Source organism: Torulaspora delbrueckii, chromosome 7 (assembly GCF_000243375.1).
Source record: "Torulaspora delbrueckii CBS 1146 chromosome 7, complete genome".
Classification (NCBI taxonomy): Eukaryota; Fungi; Ascomycota; class Saccharomycetes; order Saccharomycetales; family Saccharomycetaceae; genus Torulaspora; species Torulaspora delbrueckii.
Window position 1 is genome coordinate 500,217 of NC_016507.1, and position 13,964 is coordinate 514,180.

At 40.8% G+C, this 13,964-nt stretch overlaps 8 protein-coding genes across 8 annotated transcripts; 4 read left to right on the forward strand and 4 right to left on the reverse strand.

Moving 5' to 3' along the window:
* Positions 1-5: 5 nt before the first annotated feature.
* Positions 6-1,217, reverse strand: MRF1 (Mrf1p; the record flags this gene model as incomplete). The annotated part of the gene is made up of 1 exon (XM_003682791.1): positions 6-1,217. The coding sequence occupies one exon, from the start codon at positions 1,215-1,217 to the stop codon at positions 6-8; it is 1,212 nt and encodes a 403-aa protein (XP_003682839.1).
* Positions 1,218-1,372: 155 nt separating this feature from the next.
* On the forward strand, positions 1,373-2,350 carry KIN28 (TFIIH complex serine/threonine-protein kinase subunit KIN28; the record flags this gene model as incomplete). Its single annotated transcript, XM_003682792.1, has 2 exons — positions 1,373-1,397; positions 1,461-2,350. 2 exons carry the CDS (start codon positions 1,373-1,375, stop codon positions 2,348-2,350), a joined length of 915 nt encoding a protein of 304 aa, XP_003682840.1.
* A 70-nt stretch (positions 2,351-2,420) lies between these two features.
* On the reverse strand, positions 2,421-3,644 carry TDEL0G02630 (NAD(P)/FAD-dependent oxidoreductase; the record flags this gene model as incomplete). Its single annotated transcript, XM_003682793.1, has 1 exon — positions 2,421-3,644. The coding sequence occupies one exon, from the start codon at positions 3,642-3,644 to the stop codon at positions 2,421-2,423; it is 1,224 nt and encodes a 407-aa protein (XP_003682841.1).
* A 218-nt stretch (positions 3,645-3,862) lies between these two features.
* Positions 3,863-4,996, forward strand: MSS2 (Mss2p; the record flags this gene model as incomplete). Its single annotated transcript, XM_003682794.1, has 1 exon — positions 3,863-4,996. The coding sequence occupies one exon, from the start codon at positions 3,863-3,865 to the stop codon at positions 4,994-4,996; it is 1,134 nt and encodes a 377-aa protein (XP_003682842.1).
* Positions 4,997-4,998: 2 nt separating this feature from the next.
* Positions 4,999-6,786, reverse strand: GPI10 (putative glycosylphosphatidylinositol-alpha 1,2 mannosyltransferase; the record flags this gene model as incomplete). The annotated part of the gene is made up of 1 exon (XM_003682795.1): positions 4,999-6,786. One exon carries the CDS (start codon positions 6,784-6,786, stop codon positions 4,999-5,001), a length of 1,788 nt encoding a protein of 595 aa, XP_003682843.1.
* A 117-nt stretch (positions 6,787-6,903) lies between these two features.
* HUL5 (ubiquitin-ubiquitin ligase HUL5) lies at positions 6,904-9,654 on the forward strand (the record flags this gene model as incomplete). Its single annotated transcript, XM_003682796.1, has 1 exon — positions 6,904-9,654. One exon carries the CDS (start codon positions 6,904-6,906, stop codon positions 9,652-9,654), a length of 2,751 nt encoding a protein of 916 aa, XP_003682844.1.
* A 342-nt stretch (positions 9,655-9,996) lies between these two features.
* On the forward strand, positions 9,997-11,640 carry EAR1 (Ear1p; the record flags this gene model as incomplete). Its single annotated transcript, XM_003682797.1, has 1 exon — positions 9,997-11,640. The coding sequence occupies one exon, from the start codon at positions 9,997-9,999 to the stop codon at positions 11,638-11,640; it is 1,644 nt and encodes a 547-aa protein (XP_003682845.1).
* Positions 11,641-11,895: 255 nt separating this feature from the next.
* PHO2 (Pho2p) lies at positions 11,896-13,431 on the reverse strand (the record flags this gene model as incomplete). Its single annotated transcript, XM_003682798.1, has 1 exon — positions 11,896-13,431. One exon carries the CDS (start codon positions 13,429-13,431, stop codon positions 11,896-11,898), a length of 1,536 nt encoding a protein of 511 aa, XP_003682846.1.
* Positions 13,432-13,964: the final 533 nt, after the last annotated feature.

The window sequence follows — 13,964 nt, forward strand, 5'->3', positions numbered from 1 at the left end:
CAATGTTATGCCTCTTCCAGGAGCTCCTTGGCCTTGGCATCGGCATCGTATTCCTCCATGGCGTCGATGAGATGGTCGAGCCTTTCTCCAGACATGATTCCCTCAATATCGTGAATATTGTATCCACAACGATGATCAGTGATTCTGTTTTGGGGGAAATTATAAGTTCTAATCTTGTCAGATCTATCAGTAGTGGTGACTTGATCCTTCCTAACAGACCGCTCCTTCTCTTCCTTCTCTTGACGCTCTTTCTCTGCTAATCTAGCCCTGAGAATGGCGAATGCTTTGGCTTTGTTCTTATGTTGAGATCTTTCGTCCTGCATGGAGACGACAATGCCAGACGGAAAGTGTGTTATTCTGACGGCTGAGTCTGTAGTGTTAACATGCTGGCCACCTTTCCCACTTGCCCTCATAACATCAATACGTATCTCATCTGGCTTGAAACTTCTCTCGTAAGCATCCGATGCTTTCTCGGATTCCTCACCCATCTGAGGTAGTACGACAACGGCAGCGGTCGAGGTATGTGTCCTGCCCTTGGTCTCCGTAGCTGGAATCCTCTGTACTCGATGAACCCCAGCCTCATGTCTCAACCTGTTGTAAGAACCAGGCTCATCTATGCTCAATATGGCATCTACTATACCTGATCCACTCTGATTCTCTGATTTTGATATTAAATGAAATTTCCACTTCTTATTCTGTGCATATCCCGCATACATGTTGAGCAGATCTTGTGCAAAGATCATAGCCTCGATACCACCTACACCTGGTCTTAATTCTAAAATACATGCTTTATCAGCGAATTCATGTGGTGGTATCAGTTTTCTTAGTAATTCATTAGAAGTTTCTGTTAGTTCTGGAACCAGTTTTTCGTATTCCGACTGAGCATCATCCCTGAGACTAGGATCTTCGTCAATTATTTCTTGCAATTCTTTCAAACTTTCCAGTTGCTCGAGGTATCTATCGCGAATATCTTTAATATAAGAAACTTTAGCGTACAGTTTTTGATTTGTATCATTAAAGGAGCCACCATCAGATAGCATACGCTCTAATCCATGTAGCTCTTCCACATACTTTTCGACTCTCTTTAGTAGCGATGGATGAAGTTCTTTGAGCTTTAGTCCACTTTCAGGTACAGTCGAGGACCATCTTCTTGCAATTAGCCCATAGGAAGGAAGTGACCTCCTTGTGAGCATCCTGATGGTATAGGAGATACTCATAGTTCCAATTAATTTGCTTTGGTGGTTTTTTCATATTTTTATATTATAGATGAACAATTGTTATAGTTCGGCTATTAGGTAGATCAGTAATAATATAGAAAAGGTAATTACAGCATAGAGGAAGTGTGCTAGTGGACTCTATCGGAACATCGTAAATGTCCCAGGTTGAATACACAAAGGGTATGATCAAGCTATTTTTTTTGTCAATCTTTTAGTGTACTGCTACTAACGAGTGCTCTACAGAGAGGAAGGTCGGTGAAGGTACATATGCGGTTGTCTACCTTGGAACTAAACAATCATCTGGGAGGAAGATAGCTGTGAAAGAAATAAAGACCTCTGAGTTCAAGGATGGGCTCGATATGTCGGCCATCAGGGAAGTAAAATATCTACAAGAAATTCAACATGAGAACGTTATCGAACTTATTGATATATTTCTGGCATACGACAATTTGAATTTGGTGTTAGAGTTCTTACCATCAGACCTCGAGAAAGTCATAAAGGACAGGTCTATCCTATTTACGCCGGCCGATATAAAATCATGGATGCTAATGACTTTAAGAGGTGTTCACCACTGTCACAGGAATTTTATTTTGCACAGAGATTTGAAGCCAAATAACTTGCTGTTGTCGCCAGAGGGTATAATTAAAGTAGCTGATTTTGGTCTGGCTAGAACTTTCCCTTCTGCACAGGAGATACTGACAAGTAACGTTGTTACTCGTTGGTATAGAGCGCCCGAACTACTGTTTGGAGCTAAGCACTATACGTCAGCAGTAGATATATGGTCCGCAGGTGTCATATTTGCAGAGCTCATGCTGAGAATTCCCTACTTGCCGGGTCAGAACGACGTAGATCAAATCGAGGTGACCTTTAGAGCTTTAGGGACACCGACAGATGCAGATTGGCCAGATGTTTCATTCTTTTCTGCTTATAATAAGCTTCAAATATATCCACCACCATCCAGGGAAGAGCTTAGGAGGAGATTTATCGCTGCTAGTGAGAACGCACTTAGCTTCCTGTGTGGAATGCTGACAATGAACCCTCAAAAACGTTGGAATGCTGTCGAGTGTCTAGAAAGTGATTACTTCAAGGAGGCTCCAGCACCTTCAGATCCATTTAGCATCAAGATATCGTGATCCTTGGTACATATAAGATCGTAACACGATTTTTTGTTGTATATCGGCTTATTGCCACATCTGTATAAAATTAATCATGATATATCCGTTTGACGTACCGACCGATTGCAATACTGGAAGTAAGGCCGGGAGATTCTATACCAAGGAGGTTGACGAATCCAGGGAACCCTTCTTCTTCTTTGATGTAATAGTCTTTAAATTGATAAGAGTCAGGTCCACAAAGCTTTGGTCGAATACCACATGATGCCACCTCCAGGTCACTCACTTGGATATGGGGATAATACCGGGAAATCGCTTCGAAGGCTGCTGGGATGTTCTGAGAATTTGTGGTATAATTGGTCCTCGATTCCACATACTCCAAGTCTGGGCCAAATAAGATTTGGCCATTCATATCTATTGTGAGATGAGTTCCAAGTGATTTCCCATCCTCAGGTGGAACGGGATAAATTAGTCTGCTCACAGACGGGAAACCACCGCTCTTGAGTTTAAAATAGTTACCTTTAGCGAAATAAAGCCTTTTATGACGATCCTTAGGTAATAACATATTACTCACATGATCGGCGTACAGTCCAGCACTGTTAATTACATTCTCAGCAGTAATTTCTGCCACTTCATCCTCACCAGGAAACCTTTCTTTAGTAGTGACAGTGTAGCCAGCTCCATCCTTATATTCTAGACCAATAACTTCAGATCCAGTGACGGTGTCTCCATCATTTTGTTGAATCGTCCCTAATAGATAATCCATCAAGGAATGCGAGTTTATAATCCCAGTTGATGGTGAGCTGACAGCCGATTTCCCTACTCTGATAGAAGGCTCCTTCCTTGATGTATCTTGCGAAGATATGAGCTCGACATCTACATCCAATTCATCTTTGCACTTGCGATAAAGAGCTTCATTAATTGACTCTTCATAATCTGTTTGAGCAACAACCCATTTACCGCATTTTTTCCAGCTAACACCTGTTTTAAGCCAATCCAGTTCATTGTAAATGATATTCTTACCTTCAATACATAGTTTAGTTTTCAGAGAGTCCGCTGGGTAGTATATGCCTGCATGTATAACCTCGCTATTATGACTAGATGTCTCAGTCCCAAACCTGTCGTTCTTTTCGAGCAACAAAACACTGTTGCTGGGTACTTTGGCTAGCTCCGCAGCAATTGCTTGACCCACCACTCCTCCACCTATAACAACATGCGAGTAGTCTGGCGCACTATTTATCGCCGATCTACTGAATTTCTTCAGGCCCTGCCACCTTGAGAATCTCAACAAGCTTAGCCTTTGTAACTTAAACATATCAGTTCTAATTGCATCAATAATCTGCTAACGGAGGGCCTTCAATGCGATGAATTGATTTTTTGTCCAACTACTGTTTAATATTAAGAGCGTTACGCATTTATTCAAAAGTCGGTAAATCAATAAAAAAATAAGCACTGATCGAACTACTGTCACAAAAGTTGGCTAGGCGGTTACTAAGAATCTTAGGTTAAGTGCTGAATGCTGATAGGAATGAAATGAGGTATCGATCGATCTACTGCTTTGCTAGACGTTACACTAGTACGAGATCACAGGTGTTAAGACCTTCCTTCAATGAAATCTTTCCGCAAAAGAGGATGGTCAACAGAATATTGTTCGAGCTGGATAGCAGATTGAGTTTTGGGAAATTGTATCCATTGTTTGAGCTTGCTTACAATAATGTGGACAGTGAAGATATCCCAGTAACTTCCGGTATAACAGCTTCCGACGTTATGGTAATGAAGAAAGTGTTAGAAAAGGTACGATCGAGGACCAAGAGTGTCAATCGTCATCTACTGAAGCTAGAGAACGTTTTGCTTGACAAAGCAGCCGAAATGGGCAATAACGATGCAGTGTCTTTATTGGCGTTCAATGTACTAAAGAACCCTTCCAAGAATACCTCGGATGATGTATTACATGCCAAGTTGCTAATTAAGGATCTATACAAGAGAAAGCATCATCTGACGATGAAATTAACCGGCGATCTGGCTTTGAAGGCTGGTGACAATTCACAAGCGGAAACTTACTATAGACGCTTTTTAGAATTGGAGTCAGATACATTCTTGGCTGGTGAAGTCTATGGGCAATTAGGTCAGTTTAGCTTTCACAAAACGGACTTAATACCAGCAGAGCGTTATTTCCTGAAATCAATACAGTACAGTCCCTTAGAGTACTCGGTACACTCCTACTTCTATCTGGCCCAAATTTACATGAACTCCGATCCACTGAAAGCCAGAACCTTAATGGAAAATTGTGCCACTCAAGGGTATAAGGAGTCCTTCAAAGCATTGGGTTTTCTTGAAATGAATTACTTTGAAAATCTATACAAGGCCCAGGAATGGTTCAAACTTGGCATGGAGCTCTTTGAGTTGGAGTGCTTCATCGGCTATTTCGACTGCTGTGCTTTACTTGGAGAATGGGCCTTAGCCAATAAATGCTTCAAGAGTCTGGAGAAAATCGCGGAAAATAATAGTCATTACAAATCTCTCGTAAAGCAATTCGTTGAAGCGCGTCACGATAAAGTCAAGAGAGCTTTGGCGTATTCACCTGGACCTTTTCCAAAGAGGGAGGTTGTTCAGAATGCATCGAAAAAAGCCCCACAAATATCCAAAGAGAATAAGTGGAACCTCTGATTTTAATTCTCTATCAGTATTTTATAAACGAGAACATCTCCTTGCCTTCTCGAGTCCCAATGAAAGAATGAGTTGAAACCTCTGTACACTTCAACATACGGTGAGTCCTCTAAGAGTGAAGCAAAATAGCCATACTTTAGATGTTCAAAAATAACAAGATATTCTGGCCACTGATGACTATAGCTTTTTGTGTCCTCACTCTCATTCTTTTGACATACAGGCGGAAAATTCTTGTGTATGAAACTGGGTATGTTCTCATATAAATAGTCACTTTCATCCATGTAATGAGGTAGCTTATTATAGGCGTCAGGATCGTTCAGCAGATGTAATGGCGGATCGCAAGATATAGCCCAAAGATCCTTGATGTCATTCCGGTGTAAGTACGATTGCCATGGTGTAGAATGACATGGCATAATGAATCCCACACTTTGAACCGTCGGTATCTCATGCAAGAATTTCGTGACAGAAACAACGCCTGCCTCATTAAATGTGTTCAGGAAGAGGGCAGCAAATATTGAAATAAATGGGAAGCCCCAAACTAATTCTCTCACCATCTTGGATTTTGGATTGTACGAATCGGCAAGCTTGGAAAGACCTAGTGAAGCGATTGACGTAAAAAATGGCTGTAGTGGATAGATAAACCTAAATTCTTTGTGTGGCAAGTAGGATAGAGAGAGCAGTACGGCAAATATAATGAATTTGATTTGTAGCATCGGATCAATAAAGACGCTTGAATATTTCCTTTTACTCGATGGTGCAAAAAGTCCGTAAACGAATAGCGGAGTGCTCAATCCCAGCGTTATCGGAACGCTCTGAGTAATATGAAAGTGCCATGGCGATACTCCATAAAAATTGGATAATGGGCTAGTGAAATTGAATTTAAGAAATCGGAAAATGGGAAAGACCAGCTCGCCGTAAAAATAGTAATCAATAATGCAATTAAGTAGCACAGTTAGTGTAAAAACTGTGAATAATTTCCGCAATAAGTATGCCAGCCTGTCATACTTTTGTTGTTGAACCAAGCGACAGATAAGGAAACCACCCAAAGTCATCCATATAACTGCATTACTGGGTCTCTGTAGGCAGGTAAAGATGCCTATCAACAGCGATTTCGTGAAGTCGAACCCCTGAATACACTCACCTCCCGTCCAATCCCAATAAAATAGAGCCACACAAGTTAAAACCATTTCAAATGAATTAATGAAGGTTCTTGTAATTATGAATGAATTGAAGAAATTCGTTAAAGTCAATACAAGGGCAAATTTTTTGATTTTAGACAGGCGGGAAGCCTTTGAATCTTTAGATTTGTCCAATGACAGTAGATAAAGCTTCTGTACCAGCTGAATAGTGTAATATTCCCCGACAGCTGCAATAAATGCCATAACGAGCTTTGGTGCATAGATCACTCCGTGATATTCCAAGACCTCTGGTAGTTCATAAAAAATTTTCAATAAATCCTTCACATGAGTTTCTGAACAGCCTTTACTCAAGAGATATCTGGCTATTGGCGTTGTGCAGGCATCGATCAGGACTCTAAAGAACGAAGAAACCAGATATACCAGCCTGTAGGTCAACTCAAATAGTAGGGGGAAAGCATAGCTTCTAAGGCCATGTTCCCATTCCCAAGTTAATTTGCCATATCCAAAGGCCTTGAGATGAGCTGGTTCCAGTGCTTGCCAAAACTCATCTGCTTGGAAAAATGTCCTCGTAGTTATCGCATTGATTATCCTAAAAATCAACAGTATTTTGAAAGTCGAAACAGTGGGCCTTTCACCGTTTTTAGCACTCATCCCGTTGCACTTTAATAAGCTTCTGTAGATCAGCTTTAAGGTGGAATCGGGTTCGCGCTTTTAAGTAACAACTTATTAATTACTGATTCAACGCTTAGGTTTACATACAGTAGAGGAATGTTCAATTTCACTGGTCAGTCAAGAAGGAGGAATGTTAACTTAGGGAATAAATCTGCTACTACCAAGCAAGATCTTTTATTGAAGGCTCAACAAGAGAGGCAAAGAAGAGCTAAAGATCGCCAGAACGAAGCAGCATGTAAAGTAATTCAGTGTTACATTAGAAGACATCTTTTGATTAAAGATGTTATTAGGAATTTCACAGTGACTATGAATCATGAGCAAGTCTTCCACTTGATTTTGGTGTTTGGCGGGCGATTGGTCGACCACTTGGAACATCAATCACTAGCAGAGATACTATATGATTCTAAGGATGTATTGAGAAATTATCCTGGATATTTGGGTAACAAGAAATTGTGCAGTATGATTTCAAGATATATGGATGACTTTCTGATTGAAAGAACGATTGAATGCCTGAACTTTTCCTTTCCAGTGGAACAGGATTATGTTAACAGTTTAATCAGCTTTATAAGAAACACTCAGACGTTGAGCTACAATTCAACAAGCCACATATGCGAAGTGCTACTAAAGTGGGGACTGAATCAGTCTATTTACCTTGATCCCTTGTTCGAGATAAGGTCTGAGGAGGCAAAAGAGCCATCTACGCTCTATGGATTTTATCAAGCAATCAATTCATATGGTATACTGCCCTCCACGGGTTCGCATTCTTCGGTGATTTTGGAGAATCTAGCCTACATTTATTCCCATACCACTCAAAAACAACCTGTAGAGATCTGTCTAGCAGCATGCTTCAAAAATATGGTCTATTTGCCTCAAAATTCAGAGATGCAATATTACGTTACACAGCTGTACGAAAAAAGGTTCGTTGATAGGCTGGCGAACCTCCTAGAGCAGGGCAATGTTCCAGACGTTACGATCGAAAGTCTCATCTCCTTCATCAATTGTGCTCCCACTGACACCTTGAGAGACTCTGTTATGATAACTCTGCTATCAAGACCATCATTCTTGAAGAAACTTTACTCAGATGTTAGTCAAACTGCGTTTGATAAGAATGATTTCCAATCATCAGCATCATTCTCGATATTTGTCAGGCTACTCGAAATGTATTTGCTGGTATCAACCGACCACGAGTTACTGTCTGAATCTTCTGGCTTCACTGTCAATGACCTTGTGGCTTTCAGTACACGGTTGAAGGATTTTGTATTCAACAACTTATGGAACTTAACAGCCGAATCGAGGCCCAAAATTCTAGATGATACGTTGCCTCTCCTGCGGAAGATTTATTTAAGGGATTCACGTTTACACTTTTGTCGTCAAAGGAAAGAAGTTGATTACTGGAGCAGCGACAATTCAGATTTTTTACAAGTAAGCCCTTTCAAATACATTGAAGACTATGAAGGGCTTTATAGAGAATATGCTGATAGGAGGGATGATACTTACAATGATCATGAGGACCAAGATGCTACGTATGAGGCTAGCTCGATCAAATTTCGGATCTTGACACGGCTTATGTCGACCTACAAATCGTCAGTTTCAACAAGGCAATTCAAAAAGTTGGAGATCCTCATAAAGGCACCCTTTTTTATTCCATTTGAGCAACGAGTTGACCTTTTCTATATGTTCATTGCACTGGATAAACAACGTCTGCATCTGGATGATAACAGCGCAATGATGAGCATGCTCATGCCCTGGGGCGCAAACAACGGTATAGGCAGACAATCTGCCACTATATCCCGAGAGAATATGCTAGAGGACGCGTGTAATGCGTTTAACAGCATAGGAGAAAGGTTTAAAGCCAAGCTGGCAGTTACTTTCGTGAACGAATTTGGTCCTGAGGCAGGCATCGACGGTGGTGGGATTACAAAAGAGTTCTTGACCAGTGTGGCAGAGGAGGGCTTTAGCAACACACGTCATGAACTTTTCCAGACAAACGATCAACATGAACTATATCCAACTACCGCAGTCAACTCCCAAAAACTTAGGTATTTATGGTTTTTGGGTAAGATACTGGGTAAGTGTCTATACGATCATGTCCTGATCGATGTAACGTTTGCAGATTTCTTCCTTAAGAAGATGTTGAACCCATCTTCAAGGTTTACGTCATCATTTGATGATTTGCACAGTTTAGACGCAATTCTTTACTCAAACTTAGTCAAACTACTTTCGATGACCGCTGAACAATTGGAAGAGCTTGATCTTTCATTCGAAATTAATAGTCCAAATGGAACGGGTTCAGTAGTAGAATTAATCCCCAACGGATCCAAGGTTAAGGTAAGAAAGGACAACGTTTTACTATACATCATCAAAGTTGCCGATTTCAAACTGAATAAAACCCTTTACCGACAAACTCAGAATTTCCACGGCGGTATGAGCATGATTATCGCACCCCATTGGATGGAAATGTTTAACTCAGTCGAATTACAAATGTTAATATCCGGTGGTGGGAAAGATATAGACCTCGTTGACCTTAAAAATAACACCGAATATGGGGGATTCCTAGAGAATGACAAGACCATCAATGATTTCTGGACCATTCTCCAAGAATTTAAGCCAGAAGAGAGATTGAATTTTATAAAGTTTGTTACTTCAGTGCCTAGGGCCCCTTTACAGGGATTCCAATCCCTAGAACCCAAATTTGGAATCCGTAACGCAGGCAGAGACCTAGAGAGGCTGCCGACAGCTTCAACCTGTGTGAATTTACTCAAATTGCCTGACTATCAAGATAAGGAATTACTTCGAGACAAACTGCTCTACTCCATCAATTCGGGAGCTCGCTTCGACCTCTCCTAAAACAAGTATAGAATAATAGATATAAACTCTTAACCGATGATGAATTATGCTGATTCGAACTACAATCGTCTTAGTCTTGATTTCACGTGAACCTCTTTAATGGTGGTGATCTCTTAATAATTCGCTCCGCCGCAGAACTGAAAAGGAGACCAAAAAGGCTTTATAACTCAAACTAAAGAGGTTTTTTTTGCCAGCTAATCATCTCTGTATCTGTTTGATCGTTTGACTGGTTTAGGATTAGTTCAAGTGATTCGGATTGCGACGTTAGTGAGATATATTCGACTACTCATTACTTGAAGAAACGCGTCATTTGGAGTAACTGGAATATCGGCTGGAACGAAGATGATTAGCCATGAAATAGCATTATGGGTTCTGCCGATTCTTAGTGCAAGCCCGCAGGTTTCAGGGTACGTAATCCGTCGAGATTCGCAGACGTTGCAAGGTACTACAGACTCCGGTTATAATGTACAGAAGGGTGAAAGTGGGTTCGATAAGTATCCCGATGGATATGGAGAGGATGAGTTGGATATGGACATCATGATATTTTCATTGATTAGCATGGCTCTGTTATACGTCTTCATCTGCCTGATTTATGTGATCATTAAGTTTGTTGTGAGGAAATTAATGACAGATAACACTAGAATCTCACTCCTAGATGATGATGAGAACAGCAGACCTCGTAGAATTACAGAACAATTGAATGCCAGGTGGCCCAGTGCTTTAGACGATGAAAACAGTGTCAGAGATAAACTTGCCAAATTATCACCGGAGGAACAGTTCTACTATAAACAAGGTGAAGAATATATAAAGCAAAATCCTCCTTTGCTCGTTCCACATGAATCACCAGCTAGCGGACACATTGAAGATCCAGTGATGGATGAATCTACAAGGCAATATATCAACGATGAAGGAGCATTTGCCTGGGAATTTCAGCCAGATTCTAACTTGCCTAATGATACCGTAATTGTGGAAAATAAAACGGAGGTTACGTTTCTCAATTATAATTATGAAGCATCAGTCATGACAAATTTACCTATACCTCGCATCAACAGGGTGTACTACTGTGAGTTCAAGATCTTTGAAGTTAACACAAACGCCGAAAGCTCGCATGGTCCTCATCAATTGGAAGATAATGAAGTGATCTCTTTGGGGCTTTCTACCTGTCCTTATCCTTATTTCAGACTACCCGGGAAACATCATCATTCGATCGCATATGACTCTAATGGATCTCGTAGATTTAACGACTCGTTTGAGTTGGACCCTGTCCTTCGGACTTTATTTCCACGTTTACAGAAAGGTGATGTTGTTGGTATTGGCTATCGATCGAATAGCGGTACTGTATTTTTCACAAGAAATGGTAAAAAGCTAAAGGAGGATACCGCTGGTGGCCATATCAAAGGATGGAAATTCAAGTATTTATACCCAATTGTTGGTGCTAATATTCCTTGTAAAATTCACGTTAATTTCGGTACTTACGGATTTGTTTACATTGAGGCCAATGTCAAAAAATGGGGATATGCTAAATCCAATGGTATGAAACTACCTCCGCCATCTTATGAGGAGTATGGTCAAGATACTTTACTAGAAAGTGGTTGCGAAGATGAAGGGTCTGATAACGAGACCTCATCTTCGATCAATGACGGTGACATTGTGGACAGCCATGGTGAGCTTTTACCCCCACCACCTGGCTTCGAGTATAGCACATCGCCAAACGACCAAAATCTTGCAATGCATGAAGAAATCGATCTACACTCTCTACCCGCCGAACCGCCAAGCTATTCCGACGATGAGACATTTTTAAAGATTAAATCGGATGCGCCTAGGGTAGGAAATAGCTTCCATCAAGGCACTGATGAAGACGATGCTGGCGGATACACTGATGATGAAGAAGATGAAGATGAGGAACATAACTGCATCGAGGGAGGGAGTAGAAGCAGGCAAAATATCAATGGAAACACTTTGGCAAATCAATTTATTCAGGACTAAGGAGCTAGGTTAACAGTGGCAGGAGACCCTGTTTTATATGCATTTGTTTTTTAATTTATTCTTCGAACTAGAATGTCGCTCTCTATTAGCTGGCCGTCAAGCTATTGACGGAGGGTGAGCTTGGCTTGCTTTATACTCTGTAAGTAATGCGGCGTGAATAAACACATCAACAATTCTCGAAGATTATATAATTGTAATGTTGGACTACGGGAAGCAGTGACGTTCAGTATTAGTTCAGTTGGTTGGAATCCTCTATTAAAGCCATCTGTGCTCATCGTGCAATTCGGATGGATTTTTGAAAAAATCCGGTATATTCGGTATTTGAGAATCCTGAGGTAACGACAGCAGGTTTGCTGTATGAGTACCATTATCATTATGTGTATCGGAATCAACCTTGTCGTCATTCATGTGTGTGGTATCGCGATTAGCCCCTACGTTGATACCAGACGTATCTCTGTTTAGGCTGAGTATATCATTTGCAGCGTCGTATTGATCGAAAAATGTCTGAGATGGAGGTTGTAGTGTAACTGGCTGTGGCTCTACTATTCCTTGATTTTGTGAGTTCATTGGTGGTGGCGGTAGAATTTGGTTTGTGCTGTTATAATCCACGATTAGGGAATTCATAAATTTCAAAGAACTTTGTGAGCCTTTCAAGGAATGCGGCATGTTGGAGCCTCCAATGAAAGCGTCATTAACCTGCCTACCTTCTGAAAAATCCTCGCAAATAGACCATTGATTATTGATACCTTGGTCCGTACTATCTAGGAAATAAACGGCAAAATTAGGCGGTCTCGATACTGTCACTTTCAGCTCTCCAATACTTCCGGCCCCGTTATCACTGGATCCATCATCCCCATTGCCACCTCTATTTCCAAGATCATCGTTTGATTCGTGTTCATCATCATTCTCCTTACGTGATCCAGAATCCATTATATCACTCGCCTCCAACGTAAGGGAACAGTTTACCACTGAATTTATTGCAAAGAAAATCCGAAACAAGATCTTGGTGTTATTGGCCATCGCACTGAAAAAATAATTGATCTCGAAGTTTTTCTTTGAAATTAAAACCATCATATCAGTCGCATTTGACATAATTTGGTTGATTGAGATCGGTGATAAATTGGATAAATCCCTTATCGTAGGTAGGTTCTCTCTCCTTAATGCTCCACTTTTCATTCTGTTCCAACTACCCACTGTAATGGAACAGATATCTATAAAATAGTAATTGTTGTTGATATTCAGAGGAATCTTATCGAAGTATGCAGGACATTCCTCTGATGCATCATAAGTCATCATACCAGTGGCAGTATCAGCTAATTCGCCCATTCCACCCTTGGCTTGGCCACTTTTCCGTAGTTTAGCTCTTCTATTTTGGAACCATATCCTTACATTTTTCTCTGGTAGACCAGTCAACTCCGAAATCTTCTTTCTACGTTGTGAAGTTGGATTGGGATTAGCTTCAAACTCCTTCTTTAAAAAGTCCAAAGCTTCTCCAGTGGCTCTCGTCCTTTTTGGTTTCGAACCCTTCTTATTATCCAGGTTTGGACTCCCATTGGCGGCCGATGTGCCCACTTCCCTACTACTATCGTTGTGGCCTTCGTCGTAGGAACCCTCCGGTATAATTCCACCATTTGTTATATCATTCTCGCCATTCATGGACACGGACCTGGTACGTTCTGAATTGCCCTCTCTGTGTAAGTGTTGTTCTTGCTGTTCAGGAGATAACAAGCCAAACTCCTCTGAATTGAAATGCGAAGCAAAATTATCGTCGTAATGGTGGAAATCACTCATTCTAATATAAATGTTGGCACACACTAGCTAGTGAGCGCTATTAATTCTCGATCAAAGGAGTTTAAAACCAGTAATTGCCCTGTTTAACGATTTGAATTAGATGTGTTTTTGTTATCGATTAACATTTAATCTTAATTTACTTTTCGTCTAAATTGATGGATCATTCACATGGATTAACAGACCTCCATAAAAGCTCGTTTCAAGAACGAATTGAGTTGTCCAGGTCTGTGGAATTGAACAGTTGGAGTGATTTCGATGTTTTGGTTTTTTCCAGGTCTTCGTAGCTTTTATCGTTAATCTATGACCATCTTCAAGAAGATTATGAATGAATGGTGATCCTAGGTCGGATGTGCGAGCAGCTGCCTTTATGAAACCATATGGATGGCCTGGATATATTGTACACCAAATACTAAAGGTTTCATTGGCGTTTGTGATGGCTGGAACCTTCAACTGTACAAAATCTGTACAATATTTGAGAATTGGTACGCAGACCAATGCCCACTTCTTTAAAAACCTGGTTGAGCACCAGTCAC